The sequence below is a fragment of the Neofelis nebulosa genome, chromosome 16, assembly GCF_028018385.1.
Source record: "Neofelis nebulosa isolate mNeoNeb1 chromosome 16, mNeoNeb1.pri, whole genome shotgun sequence".
Lineage (NCBI taxonomy): Eukaryota > Metazoa > Chordata > Mammalia > Carnivora > Felidae > Neofelis > Neofelis nebulosa.
Window position 1 is genome coordinate 10581708 of NC_080797.1, and position 23979 is coordinate 10605686.

Below are 23979 nucleotides of genomic sequence, written 5' to 3' on the forward strand. Positions count from 1 at the left end.
CAGAGCGCGTTAGGGTCGAGTTAAAAGGCAGGACATACAACTGCTTTAGCCGGGTTGCGTGGGGAAGTTTCCACTCCTCTGGTGAGCGGAGAATGTGGTCTCGTGAGAACAGTTAAGACTCTTGCAGCAGGAAGAGTGAGTTTTCCTAAAGAGGTGGTCAGCCGAACACTCAGAGGTACACAGGCAAGGGTTCTGAATGACAGCACGGTCACAGAGGACATCGACGGCCAGGGTCAGAGCTGCTGGCCACGTCTCCCCCACTGGTGCAGCTGCGAGCCCGGCCAACTAGAAGCTTCTAAAAGCTTTTGAATGACCCGCTGGGCCATCGTTTCTATCACAGTAACACAGAGATAGAAGAGAAGGGATGACTGCATGGACAGCAAATTGGTGCATGGCACGAGGTGTCCCAGGAAGACCCCATGGGAGACACTCAGGCCGAGTTACCTAACTTCTGTCCAGGGCCAAGGTGAAGGTTCATGAGGTCACCTCACACGAAGCACCCAGCAGGGCCTGGTCCCCAGCAGGTATGCGGTGGACATTCGCCCCCATTATTTACGGGGCCTCATTCCTCACTTCTCGTGTGTCTCTTGCCTACTCTACATTAGTCCTCAGGTAAACATTTTCTTGAAGACTCTACATTTGGGGTGCCCGGGTGGTTCAGTCTGTTGAGCGTCTGACTCTCGGTTTTGGCTCAGGGCATGATCCCGGGGTCATGAGATTGAGCCCCATGTTGGGTTCTGGGCGCTGACAGCGTGGAGCCTACTTGGGATTCTCTCTCTCCCTCTCCCTCTGCCCCTCTCCTGCTCGCACTCTCTCTTAAGACAGATAAACTTACAAAAAAAAAAAAAAAAAAGTCTACATTTTTTTTTTAAAAAACAGTTGGCCACCATCAAAGTAGAGCGGCTTCTGTGGATAAAAGTTACATGAAGGCAAGCGGGCGGCTCACGTAAGAGGGACCTGGGGACACAGAGAGGCAGAGCTCCCCCTCAGCTCTGCCCTTAGCCTTCCCCTCCATGCCCCTTGTCCCTCTGGTTCCTGGGGGCGCCGTAAACCCCACAGAACTCTGCAGCCTCTTCCTCTAAAGCACAGGCACTAGAGCCGGGCCTGAGGTCAGACCCAAAGCCAGCAGGCAGCCCACAGAGGAGGGAAGGGGTGCAGTGTTGTGGGTGTTGTGGGAGGCAGGGGCTGCAGAGTAAAACAAGAGGTAGGCGCAGGAATCTGACAGGTTGAGATGGGCATCTCTCCTGAGCTGGACAAAATCCATTTACAAGACCTCAGGTTTCCCAAACAAGGAGCTCTGGGTAAAATTCCAGGGAAATAAAACTGTGAATGACTTTCACGGAGAACTCCCTAAGAATATCTACTACACGTTTCTAGGGATCCCGGAGTAAAAAGATCCAAAGGCTCTATACCTGACTTTGTAAATATCTTGTCTGCAGCTGGAACAGGAACGCTGCCTAGGAGATAAAACAGAAAAACACCTCTTGTTAACATGAAGGAATAATTCCAACAGTTTCTGACAGTTCTGTTTCTCAAGAAGGTATTTCCTCCTGATGCGACCTCAAAATCAGAGACCCAGACCCACGCGGATCAAATGCTAGGATGCTGTTTGGAATTTTCCGGAAAGGACCCTCAGACCTCGAACCGGCCGAATCTGCGAACGGCTCACTACCTTGACGTCTGAATGGCTCTGAGAGTGCCAGCTGGCAGTACTTTCCCCAATCCCAGAGGGGCCCCGGAAACATCCTAATTAATCTGCAGTCAAAAGCACCCACAGAATAAGGACAGAAAGCTCTTCCCCCTCATCGGTGTGGGTATTACGTTCAAGCTGTTGGATATCAAAGTGGTACAAGCTCTGAGAAGCAGTAAGGATGGGATGACAGGTCCAAGAACTACACACTGAACTTACACGGGAACAGGACTATGACAAAATAAACAGAAAGAGGGGAGGCACAGGCATGACACTATTCATGAGCTGCTTGGGGCGTCCCAGGACACAAAATATCCTCGACACTTACAGGAAGAGCAGGAATGAAAATCATCACATAAATCTGGGCTATCCTGAAATAAACAACAAACAGCCTTCAGTTAATATTCAAACAATTGCTGCCGTACTTCTTCAAATTGAATCCACATGGTTCCTAAAAATTAAACATAATTTACACAGGAGAAATTTAATACCACTCTGAAAAGGCTTTTTCCACAACCCAGTTTAACACTATGTTAGGCTTGCTACACGTCTGCTTTTACAGGGAAGTCTGACTTTACGTCTTTCAGCTCATTCTTAGAAAAGATGGAATGAACAGAGCAAAATGAACTAAAAGTCGGGCAAAGTTCAGAAAGGTTTTGGGTCAGGACTGTAGCTGTACCTCACACTGAAGCAAGACGAACAGTGTTCTAGAAAAGAGAGATGCCTCCTTGCATCCCGTGATCCCGTGTATCCTGAAGACAAATTCCAGAGTTTGCTGGAATTGTAGGTTAAAAAAAAACCCAACTCTAAGAACTCTAAGCAACTATATTGCTCCTTTGCTTCTGGGAGGGAAAAAATCCTCTGCGTATTTACAAAACACCGGGAAAGTAGACTGGGGCCAAGGGTATTAACATTCTCATCCTGTATCTTCACTCTGGGCAGGACGTCAGGTTACTGTGTCACGCTGTGCCACTCTGTGTCACTCTGTGCCAGCTGGTCCCTGCCAGCCTTAATACCCTGTGATCCACAAGTCACAGCTTCCATTCTCCACGGGGGTTCAAGTCCAGGTAACTGACCAAAACGTCAATGAAGGTTAAGACGACCAGACGGTCACTTACGCTGAACCTGGGGTTCTGACATTAGAGATGCTGCTGACCTGGAGACTTCGGGGTCTTGTTTTAAGAGCAGGAGGATACGCTCCGTATTGATGAAGACGGCCCAGCAAGGAAAGCAACACAGCATCAAGATGAGGATTCCTCTTTGGAGTATGATCCCCACGCGTTTTAGGTTCTTGCCTCCGAAGGACTGGAGAAAACAAATGCAGTGATAAAGAGGGCCACCGTGTACTGGGCCGAGGCCTGGACCGCCGGCATCGCAAACGGCTCCCCAAGGGAGAGCACCCTGCTGGCCACCCATGCAGCCGGACGGCTGTTTTTCCCGCCCCCAACATCTGAGCCAAGGGCACCAAGGGCATTTTAAACATGCCCCGGGACGAGGAGTCTCCTGTCTCTGGGAACAGGGACAGTTAGACATGGAGGGCACTGATGGCAGAGAGCAGGGCTTCAAAGGTGCAAGAAGCAGGCGCGGGTTAGAGCCTGCCGGATCGCTCAGCAAGTATTTCTTGAACTCTTACTATGTGCCACACGCATTTGGGGCCCGGGAACTAACTCAGCAGTGAACAAAGCAGGCAGAAGTCCCTGCCATCATGGAGCTGACTTTCTAGAAGGAAAGGGAGACAGACGATAAACAGAAATAACTAAGATCTAGAGTGCATTCTCTAGAATGGCAGTAATGCTTGGAGAAAAAGACATCAGGGAAGGGGGACAGACCCTTGGGGGAGGAGCACGATGTTTACAGGGCGGATGGCAGGCCTCCCGGAGAAGGGGATTTCTGGCAAACACATGCGGGGGCTGAGAGAATGAGCCAGGCAGACGTCTGGGAGAGGCCCAGCAGGGCAGCCTGTGGGGCTGGAACCCCGGTGGGGACAGCAGAGGGCTCAGCGGCCTCCACAGTCAGACGGGGTCACAGGAGAGTTGAGCGCAGAGAAACGACATCACCTGACGTTTAAGTGTGACGAGAGCACAAAAGGCAGAAATGAGGGGCAGCCAGGTGGCCAGAGAACAGAGCGGAGAGCAGGCCACAGGAGGGCAGGGAAGGCCCGGTCCCCCCAGCGGCCTTGGCCGAGTCAAGGCTTCTCAGAGCTTTTCTCACGCTCCCTTTCCTTCAAGTACCCTGAATGGCTGTCTCTTTCTCAAAAGCAAAAAGGAGTCTAACTTAAAGTGCCTTGAAAGAGTCAGTGGAAACAAAAACAATGGCCGTACAAAGGACATAGAATATTGTGCAAATATTAAAAGGGAATGTGTCCACCTACTTCATTCAATGTGTTCTCCAAAACACATGGTTTAATGGCAGGAAAAAGTAATAAGACCATGTAGATGTTAGAATGGTGTAAGTGTCCATATTTGGAAATATTTGGAGGATATTCACCAAACAGTTAATAAAGATAACTCAGAAGGGTTAACCTTTAGTGATTTTTCCTCCATCTTTTTCAAATACGTTTCTAGATAACCTAAAGTTTCTAGACGGTGCTTGACCTTTACGATCTTTTTAAAAGGCCATTTAAAATCCAAGAAACAACGTGCTATTATAGAAATACGTTTACTAATACGGAAAGACGTCCACTGTATATGGGTGGGTGGGGAAACAAAGATCTAGTCTTTTTCTTTTTCTAACTAAATGGATAAAAATAACTGAAATGGTAACAAAAAAGGGACAAAATAACTATTTTAAAATAAAATTTCAGGGGCTCCTGGGTGGCTCAGTCACTTAAGCGTCTGACTTCAACTCAGGTCATGATCTCGCGCAGTTCGTGAGTTCGAGCCCCGCATCGGACTCTGTGCTGACAGCTCAGAGCCTGGAGCCCGCTTCAGATTCTGTGTCTCCCTCGCTCTCTGCCCCTCCCCCGCTCATGCTGTCTCTCTCCCTCTCTCTCTCTGTTGAAAATAAATAAGCATTAAAAATTTTTTTTAATGATTAAAAAAATAAAGAAAATTTCACATTCTCTATCGTGCCAGTCCAGAGCTACATTTAGCCCTTAGAGCCACATTTAGCTGAGCCTATAAAAACTATCCCAGGATACCCTCATGCACCAACAGCTGAGGAGCTGAGTCCAACAGCTCAGGATATAACACATATGCTCAGGGCCACTCCTTCCTTGGGATATAACCCTGTCCCCACTCTCCCAGGCAGTGGGTGTGAAGGCAGGACTCATCTATGACACATCCACCTACCCACGTAGCCATCATTCATCTGTCCACCTCATCTATTCTACCATCCATCCCTCTAGCCACCTACCCATCCATCCATCTGTCCAACCATCCACCATCCAACCCAACCATCTATCCATCCATCCATCCCTCCACCCACCCACCCGTCTATCCAGCATCCACCTATAAACCCATCTACCCACCACCCAACCGTCTATCCATCCGTCCGTCATCATCTACCCATCCCTGCTTGCTTCGCTGCTTTCCTCTCACTCATTCGACAGATTGCCAGGGTACCCACTACATAGCAAGCACGATGCTGAGCCCCACCGGGATTCAAAGACTGAATGGGATTATAGCCTTTCTCCCCAGGCAGCCCAGATTCTACCAGGGAAACCACTATGGTTGTAAACCAGGTGGGTGAGATGGAAGACAGAGCCAGGAGAGAAAGGCCGGGACCAGAATCTGACTCTCCTCTGACTGCGTTAGCACACCAACCCAGAGTTCCCAGTCCTGTGACAGGCAACGAGGACGGAGGGGTGTGAGCGGACTCCACTAACGTAAGGAGACAGAAGATAAAGAAGGATTCTGGCTTCAGTGGAGGGTTGTGTGTTCTTGAGAGAGACAACCCGAGAGGAGAGACAGTTCAGGGAGGAAAGCCGGATGGGCTTAGCTCTGGTTGAGCTGAGTGTGATGTCCGGGACATGACCGACATTCAAGTATGGCCCTCAGGACAGAGATGTGGACGGGAGACGGAGCTGAGCGTCTTCAACAGCAGGTGAGGGAGTACAGTGTTAGGGTGGGAGAGATCAGACCAGAGACAGAAAGGAAAGCACAGCCCCTGAGCACAATTATAAAGAGCAGCACAGTGTTTGACAAATAAAGGGCAACAAAAGCCAAAGAGGGGAGAGTTGCCTACCTGGCCTCCAACAGGAAAGGTAACTGACTAAATACATACATAAATTAAAAAAAAAAATCATGTGTAGGGGAGGGTGGTCCTCACCTGAGACATCAGCGTGTCACAAGCTGAGGCCAAGCCAGTTCCGACTGAAATCCCAATAACGTTCACCACCTGCAAGGAATGACAGGCAGCTGCAGCTGGAGGACCGGCCGGGCAGTCGCTGCCCAACAGCTCCCGCTAAGCCAAGGAGCCGTGACGGTTTACCTGGAAGGAGCAACCTGCAACCGTACACTTAAGACTTTGCATTTCACAGCAGATGGGCGTCCACGTCCATCCCTGGCGACTGTGAACAAAAACACAGCCTCCGACCAGAGGATCACAATCACTTCGTGTCAACCAGGGTGGCTGACAACGTAGTTCTTCTTGAACAACCCGGCGTGTGTTACAATTTCCACATCAAAAAGTTAAGTTGTGGTTGATATCTAAAGGCAACGCCCCTGGTCTGCGATGTGCCTTTAAGAACGAGGACAGCAAACGTGTACTGAGCATATGCCACGTGCAGGCCCTGTCCCCAAACCCTCCCATACAGGGTTGTCGTGGGCACTGTGCCCGTTTTACGGGTCTCGGGAGCAAGTCACAGAAAGCTTAGGTCACTCAGATGGCGACCTGAAGCTGGGAAGTCTGGCCACAGGCTTGAACCCTGTGATGAGAAACAGGACTGGTTTTGTGTCACCCTCGTGTCTGCACCTTACCCAGGGCCCCTGGCAATGAACCTGCAGGTTAAGGTCAGGGCCCAAGGAGCCATTTTGCAATTGCGGAGGCTGGGGAGAGCTGGAGACCCTCATTTTCATCCCGGGTCTCACGTTTAGCGGTGATGTCAATCCCAAGGTGGGTTTACTTCTTGGCTGACCAAGATCATAAACTCTAGCCACCAGGAGTCAGTGACAGGCCACACACAGAGGGAGCAGCGGGAGGCAGGCGCCTTGTGTTCTCAATTCCAGCCCGGGACAGTGTCAGGGCCAAAGCTCCAAAACCCCTCAGCCTTCCAGGCAAAGAAAAGGAAGCCCAGCCGTCACTCTTCTTCTGTGGCCTCAAGTCTATCTCCAGGCCAAGTCCGCTGTCTGAGACTGCTTGGATGAAAGTCAAGGGCGTTGTGCTTTCCCCACACAATGACCACCTGTATACGGAGTCGGTTCGAGACTTGCTGACGTATCTCTCGTAGCAAGTTGTCCGGGACACCATCTTCCACCTCAGGGTGTCCACGCCACTCCTCTGACTCAGTATCAGGAAAGGCCGTCCTTCCCCCGAACAGATGGCTCAGGGACATCTTGGACACACTGTGAATTTCTGCAAACTACAAGAGCTCAGGATGCTGGTAATTCTACCAGCTAATTATTTATCCTTCTGTACTGAAAGTATTTTTACAAACCAACTCAAATTCTTCATGAAACAAAACAAGGTGGGGTATAAATAAATGTTTGTGGCCGGGGGAGCGGGGGGGGGAGGGCAGGGGGCAGCTGGCTGGCTCAGTTGGTGGAGCACGCGACTCTTGGTCTCAGGGTCGCGTGTTCAAGCCCCATATTGGGAGTAAGAGATTCCTTCAAAAAAATAAAATAAAATAAAACCTAGGGGTGCCTGGGTGGCTCAGTCAGGTTAAGCATCCAACTTTGGCTCAGGTCACGATCTCACAGTTCCGTGAGTTCGAGCCCCGAATCGGGTTCTCTGCGGCCAATGTGGAGCCTGCTTCAGATCCTCTGTCCCCCCACGGCCCCCCTCTGCCCTTCTCCCACTCACATGGGTGCACACGCTCTCTCTAAAAAATAAACGTTAGGGGCGCCTGGGTGGCGCAGTCGGTTAAGCGTCCGACTTCAGCCAGGTCACGATCTCGCGGTCCATGAGTTCGAGCCCCGCGTCAGGCTCTGGGCTGATGGCTTGGAGCCTGAAGCCTGCTTCTGATTCTGTGTCTCCCTCTCTCTCTGACCCTCCCCCGTTCATGCTCTGTCTCTCTCTGTCCCCCCAAAAAAATAAATAAAAAACGTTGAGGGGCGCCTGGGTGGTGCAGTCGGTTAAGCGTCCGACTTCAGCCAGGTCACAATCTCGCGGTCCGTGAGTTCGAGCCCCGCGTCAGGCTCTGGGCTGATGGCTCAGAGCCTGGAGCCTGTTTCCGCTTCTGTGTCTCCCTCTCTCTCTGCCCCTCCCCCGTTCATGCTCTGTCTCTCTCTGTCCCAAAAATAAATTAAAAACGTTGAAAAAAAAAAAATTAAAAAAAAAAAAAAAAAAAACGTTGAAAAAAAAATTTTTTTTAAATAAACGTTAAAAAAATAATAAAATAAACCTTAAAAAACGTTCTTTTACTTAAAAAACAAACACTTTTGTAAATTCTCTCATTCCGCATACAGAATTTTTCATAAAGTAAAACATTTTTAACTGTATCTGGCTTTCATAAATAGTTTTCTTGAAATTGGGCCTACTCTCCTCCTACCAATTAGTTACAATTTAACGGCTGGTTATAAAAGCACCGTCTTACCACGCACTGCCCAAGGAAAGACAGACATAGACTCCCTTACCTAAAACCTTAGCTACAGAAATTCCTCTCTGCAACATACCAACCTTCCCGCGTACCCTTTTCAGGCCTATCTATGGAATTTTGGGCTTGTATTTGCTCTGTACCTATTTTTACTTCAAAAAGTAGGAACTCTTTTTTATGCTCTCATCGGTGCATGATTTGTGGGAAAAACAGAGAGAAAGAAGGAAAGAAATTACTACAAACCTTCCATAAAATCTTAATTTTGTTTTCTCCCCCCAGGATACAGTTAAGATAGTTTTATTTAATTCCTTTTTTTTTTTTTTAAATATTTATTGATTTTTTAGAGCGAGCAAGCACAGCAGGGGAGGGGCAAAGAGAGAGAGAGACACACACACACATAGAATCCAAAGCAGGCTCCAGGCTCTGAGCCGTCAGCACAGAGGCGGACCTGGGGCTCGAACTCCCGAACCGTGAGATCATGACCTGAGCCGAAGTGGGACGTTCAACCGACTGAGCCACCCAGGAGCCCCTAATTCTTTCTTTTTTTTTTTTCTAATGTTTATTTATTTTTGAGGGGACAGAGGATCTGAAGCAGGCTCTGCGCTGACAGCAGAGAGCCTGATGTGGGGCTCAAACTCATGACTCGGGAGATTATGACCTGAGCTGAAGTCGCACGCTCAACAGACTGAGCCACCCAGCCGCCCCTGGTTAAGACAGTTTTGCCGAAATGGTGAAAGGAGACATGGGGCCTGTACGTGTATCATCACAGAGCCTTCAACCCTCACCATGTTACAGCAGGGCCGCGTAGGAGACAAATTCAGGAGGCGCCTAGATGAGGACCCGCTCACAGCTCCCCTGAGCTCTGCATTTCCTGGAAATATCCACTCGGGGCAGATCTGTGCCAGGAACCAGGCGTGGCAAAAATTAATATGAGCTGGCCGGCCAAGGCGAGAGTATTCAGAGACAGGGACTGTGGCACAGCACGGAAGGGTGGGGCTGGGAAGGGGGGGCGGGGGTGGTCTGGGAAAGTGTTCTGCAAATGCATGCCCCTAAGCTGCATCTAGAAGGATCCTCCCGAGCCTCACATGCAAGTCACAGAATGCAGGATCAAGAACGATCGGGGGGCAGTCAGGGCTGCAGAGTGAGAGAAGAGGGAGGGACCACAGCAAGGGAAGACCCATGAGGTCAAAGGGCAGGTGGGGACTTGAGAGGGCTCCAGGGATAAAAGGTTGCCAGCAGGAAAGTAAAGTTTAACACTGTTACAGTGAAAACAACAACAACAACAACAACAACAGAACTGCTACCGTGGGCCCATGCTGAGAGATAACAATGTGCAGAGTGTGAGTCCTCAAGTGGATTTAGGGGGTTACTGAAAGCCAGAGGGATGGAGGGAGGTGGGGTCCCCACACCCAAGAAGCTGAGCACTCAAGCCCTGGGGTGTTTGATGAACACAGAAGAAGCCATGCACCGGCCATCAGATACCATGGACATGAACCGTACAGGATGGTAAACCCGAAGGGACAGTCCGGAAATGGGCACTGCGAAAAGACAGGCTATTCAATCCAGGGGTGTCGGGAGCACTGGACAGCCACAGGCCAAAGCGTGACACTGGACCCCTATCTTACACTATACACACACAAAAAATAACTCAAAATGGATTCGAGACCTGAACGCAAGACCTGAAGCCATAAAGCCCCTAGAAGAAAACACAGGCAGTGAGCTCTCTTGGTCTTGGCGAGGACTCTGGCGAGGACTCTGGTTTTGACACCAACAACAAAGGCAACAAAACCAAAAATAAATGAGTGGGACTACACCAAACTAAAAAGCGCCCGCACCCTGAAGGAACCCACCGACAAAGTGGAAAGCCAACCTACAGAATGGGAGAAGGTATTTGCAAATCGTACACCTGATAAGGGGTTCACCTCCACAATATGTAAAGAACGCATACAACTCACTAGCAAAAGAACCCCAAACAATCTAATTAAAAACTGGGCCGAGGATCTGAATAGGCATTTTTCCAAAGAAGACACACAAAGGGCCAAAGGATACCGGAAAAGGTGCTTGACATCACTAATCGTCAGGGAAATGCAAATTAAAACCACCATGAACTAACCCCTGCGAGAGTATGTGGCAGGAAATAACAAGTGTTGGAGGAGACGTGGAGAAAAGGGAGCCCCTGTGCACTCTTGGAGGGAATGCAAACTGGTCCAGCCCCTCGGGGAAAACAGTATGAAGTCTCAAAAAATTAAAAACAGAACTACCATATGATCCAACTATCACACTTCTGTGTATTTAACCAAAGAAAACGAAACATGTAAATAAAATGCGGCTTATGCACTGAATCTTAGTTGGTCCTAAAAGAGAAGAACATCTTGCCATTGGTAACAATGCGGATGGACACTGAGGGCATTATACTAAGTCAAAGAAGTCAAACAGAGACAAATGCCCATATAATCTCACTTACACGTGGAATCCAAACAAAGAAAAACTGAACTCATAGCAGATTGGTGATTGCCAAGGACGGGGGGGGGGGGGGGGGGTGGAATGCCCGAGGGGCTTGGTGGTAAAGGCCATCTAAAGATACAAAGTCCCGGTTATGAAGTACATAACGTGTGAAAATGCAATGTACCGCATGGTGAATATAGTTAATAATACCGTATTTCACACTTGAAACTTGCTAAGAGAGTAAATCTTAGAAGATTTCATCACATAGAAAAAAAAAATCTGCGTGTAGTGATAAGATTTTAACCAGATTTAATGTGATCCCTTCACACTATACACAAATACTGAATCATTACATTAGACACCTGAAACCCATTAAATGTTGTGTGTCAATTATACCTCAGTAAAAAAAAAATAATAATAATAATAAATTTTTTAAGGGGGCGCCTGGGTGGCTCAGGCAGTTGAGCATCTGCCTTTGGCTCGGGTCATGACCATCTCACGGTTGGTGGAGTTCAAGTCCCACACAGGCTCGCTGCTGTCAGCACGGAGCCCGCTTCGGATCCTCTGTCCCCCTCTCTCTCTCAAGCACTTAAGATACATACATAAACACGTAAGTAAATAAAAATTAAAAAAAAGTTTAAAGAGCACTGCAAAATAAAGGTTTGGAAGCAGCGACAGGAAAAGGGAGATCCCAACTGCAGCCCCGTGGATAAACAGAAAGTGTCCCTTCAGGTTTCCAATAATAACCCACTGTTAATGTCGTTCACAGCAGACAGAATGATCAGGAGTACAACATATGCCAGGGCCACCGTGCCCTATGTGGGGGAGGAATCAAGTTCATCCTTTCTGGAGGGGACACAGTTAACAGCCTGTACGTAAAGCTTCTCTGCTTTCTTCACTCTTTCTAGAGACCCAATCTAAAATCTCAAAGGAAGTAGAAATATCCCTTAGCCTGAATTAGTTCACTCAGTAACAGACCTGTAAATAAAATATCTGAGTCCACATACTAAGGTCACTTCACCCACAAAGCTGAAAAGAGAAACTCCGGCGGTCCCGCCACGATCTTAGAGCAGATACCGACCTCTGGTGGGGACGGAGGGGGAATTTTCTAAGGCTGGGAGAGACCACCTGCCAGCACCACCGGAACAATTTTCCACCTTCTCTGAAAGCCTGGATGGAGGGAGGCAACTTTCCGCTACATCACTAACAAACACTCAGGGACGAAAGCCTTTAAAGGACGTGTAATTTCAATCCGTGGCCCAAGGGAGACACTTTAGTACAAGCGGGAAATACTGCGCCCATAATGAATTGTGCAATTCAAACCGATGGCAGACAATCTACACGATCCCTAAGTTCTCCGGTTTAATTTTACAACACGAAAAAAAAAAAAAATGCCGTTCTGTTCCTGTGACCGTATTATTGTACAAATTCCTAGCAATCCCCGGCCGCCCTGGAATTGTATCATTGCTACAAATTCCTCGCAAGCCCGACCACCACGGGATGGTTGAAACACGCTTCCCCGAGCAGTTTACGCGATCTCCTTTCAAATCTAGAGATAAGGCAAAAAAAAGGTACCCACGGGCCAAGCTCCGATAGTGTTAAGGGAAGAGATCAGACATAATACAATGCAAATTCCGAGGCTTTACCGCGGGGCCGACCCCAATGGAAGTATTGAAAGGAAAGGAAAGGAAAGGAAAGGAAAGGAAAAAGGAAAGGAAAAAGGAAAGGAAAGGAAAGGAAAGGAAAGGAAAGGAAAGGAAAGGAAAGGAAAGGAAAGGAAAGGAAAGGAAAGGAAACCTACCGATACCGCGAGCGTAACGGCATCCAGCTCGACTTTGCCCAGATGCCCACAGAAGATGGAACTGACGACGCTAATCAGGAAGATCATCAACTGGGCCAGGAACTGCGAGGGAAAAAAGGAGGGAGAGCACGCGCTGACACCGGGCCCGCCCGCCCCGCCCGGGCCCCGCTCGGGCCGCGCGGGGCGAAGGCGCCGGGGGGCGCCCCGAGCCGGGGCCGCCGTCGGGGCGCGCACTCACCACGGAGCCCGCGAGCGCCGCCAGCGCGGCCGCCTCCCGCCGCGCGTCGGGCGGCAGCGCGCCCCGCAGGCTCCGCAGGCAGCTGCGCCAGCGAGGGGCGTCGGGCGGCTCGGCGCTCTCCCGGGACGCGGCGGCGGCGGCGGCGGCGACGGCGGCGGCGGCGGCGGCGGCGGCGGCGGCGGCGGCGGGGGGCTCCATGCCGGCGCGGGGACTGGCGCGCGGGAGGCGGCTGGCTGGGGGCGGCCCCCGCACGGCCCCGCCCCGCGCGCCCGCGGACCGCCCCCACCTGCGCACGCGGCCGGGGGTGGGGGAGGGGGAGGGCCGCACCCCGGGACGCCGGACCTACGGGCCAACCGTCACCGCCCGCACATCCCCGGGTGGGGTGTTGGGGGTGGTGGTGCTGGGGAGGCAGGACGGGGTCGGGGGCGCTGTGCGCTGACAAAGGAGACTGTAGCTTGGGAAGAGCGCAATGTGCTGCCGCGGGGGCGGAGAGGGCGAATTTCTAATTCCACCCACCGCACCCCGAGAGCACTGCGCCGGTTTTGCAGGTGAAGTCTCCCTCTCCCTCTGCCTCGGGTTACGGGTGTGTTAAAAGTATTTACTCCCCTGGGGATGCGCTCCTCGCCTGCAACTTGGGCTGATGAGATAAGCCTCCGCATCCCTTCCTAGGGGCTCCTACCTGGTGAAGGGAAGGCCAGGCAGGGTGAGAACTCTTTAGAAGGCGAGGGTATCCAGGAGGGGTATCCACAGGGGAGGGAATGAAGAGGGTGTGTGTGTGGGCTTCCTCACGGAAGAGCTGGGAGAGGGGAGGTTGCCGGCGAAGGGGGGGGGGGGGGGCATCCTTCAGGGCAGGCCGTTAATCTTGGTCCCAGTAAAGTGACTCTCTTAAGAGTAAAGCACTGAGGGTGGAGATACCTTAAGGCGGCCCTGGGTGTTTTTTTTACTCATAGTAGCCAACATTTGTGATCTTGTCCATTATCTGTTCTTTGAGGGCAAAGGCCGTGCATAGCTCTTTGTATCCATCCCAAGTACACAGCGTTCTTAATTCTGAGTTTAAGTGTCCCCCTCCCCCCAGGAAGGTGGAATCCAAGTACAACTTGGTTACTACTTAATCCAAGGCCGCTACTGAAATCCTGACCACTCCCTCCACCCCAGAGGAATTAGCTAGGGTTGTTTGGATTTGCACAGCTCCAAAGACTTCCCCAATTATTCTCCAATGCTGGGGCAGAAGGGAGCATTCACCAAAACCTCATCCTTTTGAGACAAAAGCACACATGCGCGCGCGCGCGCGCACACACACACACACACACACACACACACACACCTCTTCCTTGGAAATGCCATGTTCACCACCTAAAGCTGGTGCCTTCATAAAGACAAAGACTCGGGGCGCCTGGGTGGCGCAGTCGGTTAAGCGACCGACTTCAGCCAGGTCACGATCTCGCACTCCGTGAGTTCGAGCCCCGCGTCGGGCTCTGGGCTGACGGCTCGGAGCCTGGAGCCTGCTTCCGATTCTGTGTCTCCCTCTCTCTCTGCCCCTCCCCCGTTCATGCTCTGTCTCTCTCTGTCCCAAAAATAAATAAAAAAAGTTGAAAAAAAAATTTAAAAAAAAAAAAAAAAAAAGACCCAAGCAGAAGATGAATGGGGCCCACCCAGGACCCCTTTCCTAGCCCCCTCTTTCCATTTCTGCTGCCTTCCAATCTTTAATCCCCTCCATCAACATAGGAAAAGGTCTGACTTCTTCCAGTTTGCCCAGAATAGCTCTTCAAGCCCTTTATTTCTCTCTCTGGGATGTCCACCCCTCTAGAAAAATGAGGTGCTGCTTCTCAGTGGGGTCTTGGCCTACAGCTTCCTCTCTCCTGGTCTCTGCCAATCTTTCTCAGTCCGGACAGATTTTTAGACCATTGCTTAACAGGAAGCATGTTCATCAATGCCATCTGACTCCTCTCTTCTTAAACCAGTCTCAAGCACATCCTCTTTTGGTTTCTCAAGCACGTCCGTTGCCCACAGTGCCTGAGAGCTGGACCCCAAATGAATCTTAACAAATGCCATTTTCCCATTGAATAACCATAGAAGACACAAGGAAACAGATGCTGTAAAATATATTTTAAATAATTAGATGCTAACAGTCCTTAAGCACTCAGTACATACGTATGTATCTAAAGAAACAAAAGCAGAAGAAATATCAAAGTCATAGATGAACACCATCAGTACACAGTGGTCCTGGGTTGAGACAATGATGGATGAGATATTATTAATCTCATCATTCAGACATTGTCTTAGACTAGAACATAGGTTTTTTTTTTTTACCTTAGTTCCTTTTCTTCATTAGAAAACATAATTTTGAACTCTCAATCCTTGAAAGCCATGGGCACAGTTGAACTACTTAACTGAAAACAAATTTCCACCTCTTGGCCTGTGCGTTACTTGTAAACTCAAAAAGTAGAACGACTTAACTGAAACATTTCCACCGCTTGGTCTGTGCGTTACTTGTAAACTCAAAAAGTAGAACGACTTAACTGAAACATTTCCACCGCTTGGCCTGTGCGTTACTTGCAAACTCAAAAGGTAGAACGACTTAACTGAAAAATTTCCACCGCTTGGTCTGTGCGTTACTTGCAAACTCAAAAGGTAGAACGACTTAACTGAAAAATTTCCACCGCATGGCCTGTGCGTTACTTGTAAACTCAAAAAGTATCGCTCGACCTGACTCTTGCCTATCCCTCAACTCTGATATACACTCTCAGTAAAATCCCCAAGAGCAAGATTGAAATGACCCCCAGGAGCAGGAGCCCACGCCACAGCACCAACTGTCTCCCGGTCAACCTAGCGTCTTGGCTCATTTGCAGATCCAATGGAGTCTCGTCTCTTTGTACAACCGCTCTCCTTAACACTCTTCGCGGGTTCCTTGGGACCACCGCTGGGGGGAAAAAAAGGAACTTAGTGAGCAGAGTAAAAGGGTATTTTTTTTATTAGTATAAAAGATGTCCTATATGTATGTTACTAGCCAGGGGAAAGTTTATTGAGGAAGCAGCTGCTGCCTTGGATACGCAAAAGAATACTATCTCAGAGTGCCTCTCCATTCACCCATCACAAACTCTGGAGCCTGCTATTGTGAGCTTAGGTCTATCAGGGAGCTCTGCCCCACCACAAGAACTAGAGGAATAAATACAGTGACTCTCTAGTTAAGATTCACAGGGCAAGTTTTCAAGGGGCCAACACTCCTCTAATTAACAGTTCAGAAGGAGGAGAAAAATCACCTAAGAGATCATTCAAGGCCATTCACAGAACTGAAGAGAGATGTGACTCTTCACATCAGGGGGCCTACTAAGCATCCAGCAAGGGTGAGACTCAGAGGTAGATTCAGTCTTCCAAAGCTTCATAGTAGTCAGAATTCAGGAAAATATCCTAAAAGCTTCCCGAGAGAAACGCAAAGGCAGTTGACAGAAAGAACCAAGAATAAGATGGGCATCCGACTTCTTAACAAGCATAGTGGATACTGGGATGTGCTGATGGCCCTTGGGAGTTGTGAGAGAAAAGAATTTCGAATAGAGTAATTCCAGCCCACTCTCACAAAATGCTTCCTCCATGCCAGGCACTGTTCTCAGCGCTTTACACGTATGAAACTCACGTAACTCTCACGACAGTGGTATGATGTAACTAGTATTATTACCTTTTTACAAATGGGAGATGATAAGAAACTTGGACCAACCATCCGCTGAAGACAATTATGCTGAAGACAATTATGAAAGCCGGATAAAACGAATGAAAAATATCATCTTGAAGGTATCAGAGTACTACCGAAGTAACAAAAAGTCACCAGGGCAAGATCTACGGGAAGCTGGAAACCCAGCAAAGTAAGCCAGCTTTGGGGGCCACTTTTGACCTGAGAGTTCTCCATGTGGACCTGAGCAATGCTTTTGGGGGGAGTTTAGTCCTCACCAAGGTAAACCCCTCTGAACTCTAGGCCGGATCTCAGGGGCTGTATCCAAGAATTCAGGAGGAACCAGAAGTAAACCAAGCCTCACCCTGGTTGCCTTCAAGTCAGCTGGGGGCTCCAGGAAGCTCAGTTTCTGAAATTGCCCTAGACTGCTGGTAACCCTAAGTGTTCGACAAAAGCAAAGGAAAATCCTCCCTGAAGACAGACAGACATCACAGGCCTCAAATTACTTCCACCGGCAATTTTCAAATACAAAATCTGGAACACAAAGATAACCAGGCACACAGGGGACCAGACAACATGAACGAAAACTGGCAAGAACAATGGAATTGGCAGCCGTTAATTCAGCCAGTCTGTGAACTCGGTTATAAAGAAGCGAGGAACTAGTGTGAGTACATGACTAACTGCCGAAGGATCTGGAAGTCTGGGGAGATTACAGATTTGACAGAGAGAAAGTGATATACACACTTGCATGATGGTCACCGGAAGCAACAGTTAAAACAACGATCTGTTTAAGGCCCATCTTTGCCTGGTGAATGGGGGAACCCTTATAGACACAGACCTACTAATGTCAGCTTCCAAGATAAGGTCAACGCACAGGATCACCGAGTATTAGAGATCCCTTTGGAATGCTTACGTGAGTACCGTTAAGTCAGCCAAGGAACTGGCAGTGTACCTAAAATTGAGTGTTGCGTGACTTTATCATTTGTCCCTGAAACTTTATTTCCCGGGTTCGGGGGGCACTCATGGCAGAAAATCTAGTTGTGTCCCACAAATGGCCCCTCCTGGACCACCTGGACAGGCCTGTTTCCAAGAGGTGAGAGTTTATTCCATACCTATGTTCTGATAGACTGCCGTCCGGGCCGCAGACTGGGTCCTAGCCTGGGCCACATTTAGTCTCACATTGGCATGTACCCGAGCCTAGAAGATGAAACTCAAAGTCAATCCACAAAGCATTATTTACCACCGTTATAAATAAAACATTTGACTTGACTACTACCCAGTTTAGGAAAAACCAAGCCATTCTCTGTAACTGACATGTAAGGGGACCTTCTCTGGTTCCCAAGTATGGAATCGTCTTTCAGGATGATTGACATAAGGTCAATGGGGGGGGGGGGGGAGGGATCAATGGAAAAGCACTAGGGGGAAGGCTGGGCCCAAGTTCAGAGGATTCTCCCCTTTTTCCTTCATTTTTGTTTTATCGACCATCTATTTTCAGACCCCACATTGACCCTAGCAAGCTGGAGACACTCATGTGTGCAGGTATCTTAATGAAATATTTTGGGATCATAAAAAACACTATCAGGATAAATTGGCTGGCATGCCTCCTTTCTTTCCAGTTTCAAATCTTGTCCTCAAATTGATTTTTCAGGCACAAGGGTGGTAGCCTGGCTTGGGATACGAGGAGGAAAGGAACCCCTATTTTTCTGTTTGATAAACAAAAGGGAAATGGATAACTGCAGGGGTATCTGGCCCTTAGCATCTGAAATAAAGGCAGTTGAAACAACAACAAAGCATTGGTGATAAAAGGGGAAAGAACCTTACAAATGAGAGGGAGAGAGCCTGAACAGATTGTTTTCTAGGAGAGGAACTTTTATGGGCCAGCAATGAACATAGTTACCTCTTCACAGGCTTTCTTCCAGTTTAGCTGAGAAATAAAGATGAAAAAACACAGACACTGCGTGATCACACAGATAATGATGCCTGACCACAGACCTAGAAGTGGAAATATTTAATAGAGGTTAATTCCATGGAAAACAGGGCACCCCTGGGGAGTATAGGCCTCCTGTCTCACTTTGAGAATCTGCTTTCACGGCTGCAGTGGAGCCCACAGTGATCCAGACATCCCCTTCCTGCTCTCCTTTGGTTTCCAGAAGGTTCTGAGAGGCCCAGGGCTCCCTGTGGTCACTGCCCAGTGCTCTGGGTCTCAGAACTGATGTTTAGACGCTCTTTTTGGCCTTTGTGATCCTAATACTTTGCTAGTAAGAGACACGCAGGTTATAAGGAAATGAAATTCCCAAGACAGACTATTTCCTGTCTCTAAGAGTGCTATGCTTCTGAACAGCTATGGCCTATTTTCCTCAAAAGGGACTAACGTTTTCAAAATGCACAAGTCACCAGCCATGTTAAGTTCCCTCCCTTGGCACTTCCTACAGGCTTACTGGCTTTGGGCACAGACTTCCAGAGCTCCTGGGACAAGGTTGTCCGCAGAGGGATGATCGCAGAGAGGCTGAGGGAGAACAGAACACAGGAAAAGCCTCGTGGATCTCAAGGTACCATCGCACTCTACCTAGTAAACCCACACGGGACACGGAGACCCCAAGTGAGAAGGGTTTCTTTGGTCAACAGTGAAGCAATGGCAGAATCAGAAAAGCCAACAAGCTCTGTGAGGAACTGAATATGCAAACAGCCAACGGGCAGACCATATGTAAAAACAGAACTCTAGGGGCTCCTGGGCAGCTCAGTCGGTTGAGAGGCTGACTCCGGCTCAGGTCATGATCTCATGGTTCATGGGTTCAAGCCCCACGTCAGGCTTTTGCATTGACAGCATGGAGCTACCTGCTTCCAATTCTCTGTCTCCCTCCCTCTCTGCCCCTCCCCGATTCACACACTGTCTCTCTCTCTCTCAAAAATAAATAAATATTAAAAAAAAAAAAAAATAGAACTCTTATCCACAGCCTACAGCAATCTGTCCAGAAACCAAGCCCTTACCTACAATAAACCCGAGAAGCCAGCTGGTTACATGTCAAACTCTGGGAATAATCCAGGGTGCTACATAAGAACTTCTGCAACAACTGACCCAAAACGGCCAGGACTTGATCGATAATTGACACGTTCCCTAAGTTCTGTCCCTGCTTCCAACTTAGGGCCAACCAGAGGAAAGCAAACACGCCCTCCCCCCTGCCCCCACCAATCCCACAGGATGCCCCGATTCTCTTGTTAGCCCGCTTCCGGCTTCCCCGGGACATGAGGGCACACCTGAGACCTCTCTTAGTTTCCCTGTAGAGTTCTCCCACCCCTCTGCCCGCCTCTGGGTCTCTGCCCAAACTCCGGTGGTGGTGGCTGACTCCCTTGCTAGAGCAAACTCAGAATAATGGCCTTCGTTTTTCCCATTTCCCATGAGTCCACAGCTCATCATGGAGGCCCCACAAGACCTGGCCTACACTGCCTACCACCACAGGCCCCAGTCTCCAACCCTATGTGGTACCCACAGAGGCCCCTTGTGCCTGTCGGCCTGTGGCGTGTGCAGTCCTTGACGATGTGAGTTTGGGCCAGGCCTGCGCCCCAATCTCTTTACAATGAGCTCCTCGGCTCAGTACCCAGGTTTTGTCCCTGGTTCCCATTCGTTTGGCATCTTGGGTGGAATCAGGCCATTCCTTTTCATCCCTTTTGCTGTGTTTTGTGGTGTTGTGTAAAGTGTTGTCTGTCACAGAGGGACAGTTAGAGGCCAGAACCCAGCCACAGGCCCTAGAAGCCCGCCGCGTGTGCCGATCTCACGGACCCACGAGGAGTTTGTGGTTCTCAACCCAACTGGCATCCACTGGGACAGACTTTTCTACAGGTCACCACTAAGACCAGATGAGGCTCTCCTGTCACGGTTTTGTGTCCTGAGGCCTTGGCTTTGATCCAGGGAGCTTTCTTTTTGGGTTTCCGCCCGCCCGTTCTAAGCCCCTTCCAACCGCCGTGTGGGCGTCAGAGAAGGTGCTCGATGTCACAACCCTTTCGTCTTCTTTTGTCGATGAGAAAACTAACACTGAAATTGGAAAGCGAAGATGAACACAGAGCTTGGTAGGAAACGTAACCCTTTCGCTGACCTACAACACATGGGAGAACCATTTTGAAAAAGGACTTTGGGACAAAAATGAGCCAAGACCCCAAGTCTCTTTGGGACCTGTAAGAGAGACCGCTGGATGGCCGCCCCCCGCCCCCACCCCGGCCAACCTCCAACTACAAGGACACTTGCAGATATTGTAAACAGAAGGGATGCCAGGAAGGGAAAACCCAAGACCAAGAAAACTCTCTCGTCTCAGGTCAGTGAGTGCTTGTGGAAGGCAAAATCACCCACTATCCCGCCAGGCCCTTCAACACTCCAGGTGAATTCACCGTAAATAGAGACGGCCATCCTCATCAATGCCTGGCGGATGCCCCGCTTTCTACAAGCAGCCCCGGCACCTTACCCAACCTCTGTCTCAGGGTACACATATTGCACACGTGGTTGGTATTTCAAATGGCCCGCAGGTTTTCCCAATCTCCCAGTCTTTTTTTTTTCCCCCCTAAGTTTATTTATTTATTTTGAGAGAGACAGAGAGCACAAGCCGGGGAGAGGGAGAGAGAAAAAATCCCAAGCAGGCTCTGCACTGTCATCGCAGAGCCCGATGCAGGGCTCAAAACTCACAAACCGCAAGATCATGACCTCAGCCGAAAGCAAGAGTCAGATGCTTCGGGTTCCGTGCTGAGAGCTCAGCCTGGAGCCTGCTTCGGATTCTGTGTCTCCCTCTCTCTCTCTCTCTCTCTCTCTGCCCACCCCACTCCCACTCTCGCTCTGTCGCTCAAAAATAAATAAGCATTTAAAAACTTTAAAAAAAAAAAAAAAAAAGAGGCACTAATCCAACTGAGCCACCCAGGCACCCCCGCCAATTATCCCAGTCTTTAACCCTGGAGCCCTTGACTGAGAGGCGCACCTGCAAATTTCACAGGGGGAGCCTTCCTCTGCAGGCGGAACCGTGATATCAAATGCATACCAGAGATCTGAGCGGACTCCTCTATTTATGGTCAAATTCGGTCTGCTCGGGGTGCACACCTTTGCTTCCTATATTTGACACAGACCCCAGACAAGGACCTTGACACTATGCCTAACACTCCATGGCCTTGGTTACTGTACTGACACAGCCAAAGGATTGGAGCAGGACCCCTAAAAGTTCAGACTGCTCCTACCAAGTGTTACCTAAACTTCCTTCCCCAGCATCCCTTGAAGGCAAATGAAAGGATTCAAACTTAGCGCTGAAAAGTCACACCCAGAGGTCTTTCCATACCCTGGACTGGCCCTTAGAACTGTCACTAAATGGGGCGCCTGGGTGGCGCAGTCGGTTAAGCGTCCGACTTCAGCCAGGTCACGATCTCGCGGTCCGTGAGTTTGAGCCCCGCGTCAGGCTCTGGGCTGATGGCTCGGAGCCTGGAGCCTGTTTCCGATTCTGTGTCTCCCTCTCTCTCTGCCCCTCCCCCGTTCATGCTCTGTCTCTCTCTGTCCCAAAAATAAATAAAAAATGTTGAAAAAAAAAATTTTTTTTTAAAAATAAAAAAAAAAGAACTGTCACTAAAAAAAAAAAAAAAGGGGCGCCTGGGTGGCGCAGTCGGTTAAGCGTCCGACTTCAGCCAGGTCACGATCTCGCGGTCCGTGAGTTCGAGCCCCGCGTCAGGCTCTGGGCTGATGGCTCAGAGCCTGGAGCCTGTTTCCGCTTCTGTGCCTCCCTCTCTCTCTGCCCCTCCCCCGTTCATGCTCTGTCTCTCTCTGTCCCAAAAATAAAAAAAAAAAAAAAAAAAAAAAAAAAAAAGTCAAATGCATGAGGGTATCTTTACTCAAGACTTTCGGGGCCATCAACAAAATTGTTATCCCTCGCTCACCACAAATACCTGACCCAGAACCATCGTGACATCAACCCCTCCTGAAGCCACTCGCTTTACTGTAGTGATGAGTCTTTGTTCTGCTCTGTTCAGCGAGCCTCTACACGGGGACGGCCGACACCCCTTTCCTTCACCAGCCGAGGACAACAGTGTGTCTGCACAGTCACGGGCTAGGAGGGCCACTGAATCCCCCCCACCCCCCTCAATTTTTCTCAGTTCCTTAATCGAGAATTTTAAAAATCGGGGCACCTGGGTGGCTCAGTCCGTTGACTACCTGACTCGATTTTGGCTCACGTTAGGATCCCGGGGTCGTGGTCGGGAGCCCTGCATCAGGCTCCGTCCTTGCTGGGGATTCTCTCGCTCTCCCGCTGCCCCTCTCCCCACTTGCACTCCCTCGCTCTAAAATAAAAAAATTTTTTTTCTAATTTAAAAAAGAATTTTCAAAATGTACATTTCCCTTGTGGTTCTTTTTTTTCCCTTTTTTTAAATCACAGCAGGATTCATTCATTCATTCATTCATTCATGAGACAGAAGAAGAAAGCACGTGAGCGAGGGAGAGGGGCAGAGGGAGAGGAAAATCATCTTTTTTTTTTTTTTTTTCCTCTTGAGAGAGAGGGCACAAGTAAGCAAGAGGCAGAGAGATAGGGAGACAGAGAGAATCCCACAACAGGCAGAGTGGGAGAGGAGAGAGAGAAGCGGGGCTCGCCTGAAGCAGGGCTCAAACTCACCCAAAGTGGGGTTCAAGCTCGCCCTCTGAGGGACTCGAACTCGCAAACCGTGAGATCGTGACCTGAGCCAAAGTCAGATGCTTAACCAACTGAGCCACCCAGGCGCCCTCTTGTGATTCATTTCTGATACATGATGCACCGGCACTCTTACTTTGTGCGGAGAATGAGGAAGTGCACGTAAAACATTCTGTTTTCTTGTTCTCAGCCTTGGCAGAAGAGAGACATCGTTGCAAAAGCACAATCACAATTTTGCCACAACACAGTTCATTTAGGGTATGACCTATCCAGGATTTCTGGGTTTAACTGGATATTGCAGACCACGGGAGCCAAATTTTTCTGAGCTTGCAACACCTCTCTATGAATCGACTTGTCCATAGAGACAGACCCTGTGCTCAGGAGGCCCCAACACGAACAGGCTTCTGAAACCTAGAAGGCTCCTCAGCAGGCCTCCTTCCCACCCAGGCATCCCCAGCTACAAAAAACTACTTTGTCTCTCTGTGCCCATAATCTCAAAGTTCATGAGTTCGAGCCCTGTGTTGGGGTCTGTGCCGACAGCTCGGAGCCTCGACCCTGCTCTGGATTCTGTGTCTCCCTCTCTCTCTCTCTCTCTGCCCCTCCCCTGCTCATGCTGTGTCTCTCTCTCAAAAATAAATAAACTTCGAAGAAAAATAATAAAACAATAAAATATTAGACTGCAGTCCTCTACCCGACATAAAACATCAGCCCAGATAGCAGACCCTACTGTGACTCTGTGTCTCCTTCTCTCTCTGCCCCTCCCCCGTTCATGCTCTGTCTCTCTCTGTCTCAAAAACAAATAAACG

The 23979-nt window shown here is 49.4% G+C and overlaps 2 protein-coding genes across 3 annotated transcripts in view; both read right to left on the reverse strand.

Annotated features, from left to right (window-relative positions):
• LOC131498055 (multidrug and toxin extrusion protein 2-like) overlaps positions 1–13015 on the reverse strand; it is a gene marked incomplete at its 5' end in the record, with an annotated part of 60701 nt that extends 47686 nt beyond the window's left edge. Inside the window, 6 exons of the mRNA XM_058704912.1 lie at positions 1413–1457; positions 2019–2061; positions 2847–2995; positions 5960–6028; positions 12631–12732; positions 12869–13015. Of these exons, the coding sequence (XP_058560895.1) occupies positions 1413–1457; positions 2019–2061; positions 2847–2995; positions 5960–6028; positions 12631–12732; positions 12869–13015 (555 nt within the window). The remainder of the gene's footprint in view (positions 1–1412; positions 1458–2018; positions 2062–2846; positions 2996–5959; positions 6029–12630; positions 12733–12868) is intronic.
• Positions 13016–14958: 1943 nt separating this feature from the next.
• The window catches only part of LOC131497420 (multidrug and toxin extrusion protein 1-like), a 37212-nt gene continuing 28191 nt past the window's right edge, over positions 14959–23979 (reverse strand). Inside the window, exons 15-18 of one of the 2 annotated variants that reach the window (XR_009254970.1) lie at positions 18430–18524; positions 17645–17729; positions 15529–15788; positions 14959–15276 (exon numbers count right to left, since the gene is read on the reverse strand). Coding sequence is in view for 1 of the 2 variants with exons in the window: in XM_058703663.1 (XP_058559646.1) it covers positions 15586–15788; positions 17645–17729; positions 18430–18524 (383 nt within the window). In the remaining variant the exon portion in view is untranslated. Of the gene's footprint in view, positions 15789–17644; positions 17730–18429; positions 18525–23979 lie in introns of both variants that reach the window. The other variant, XM_058703663.1, reaches the window with a different exon arrangement.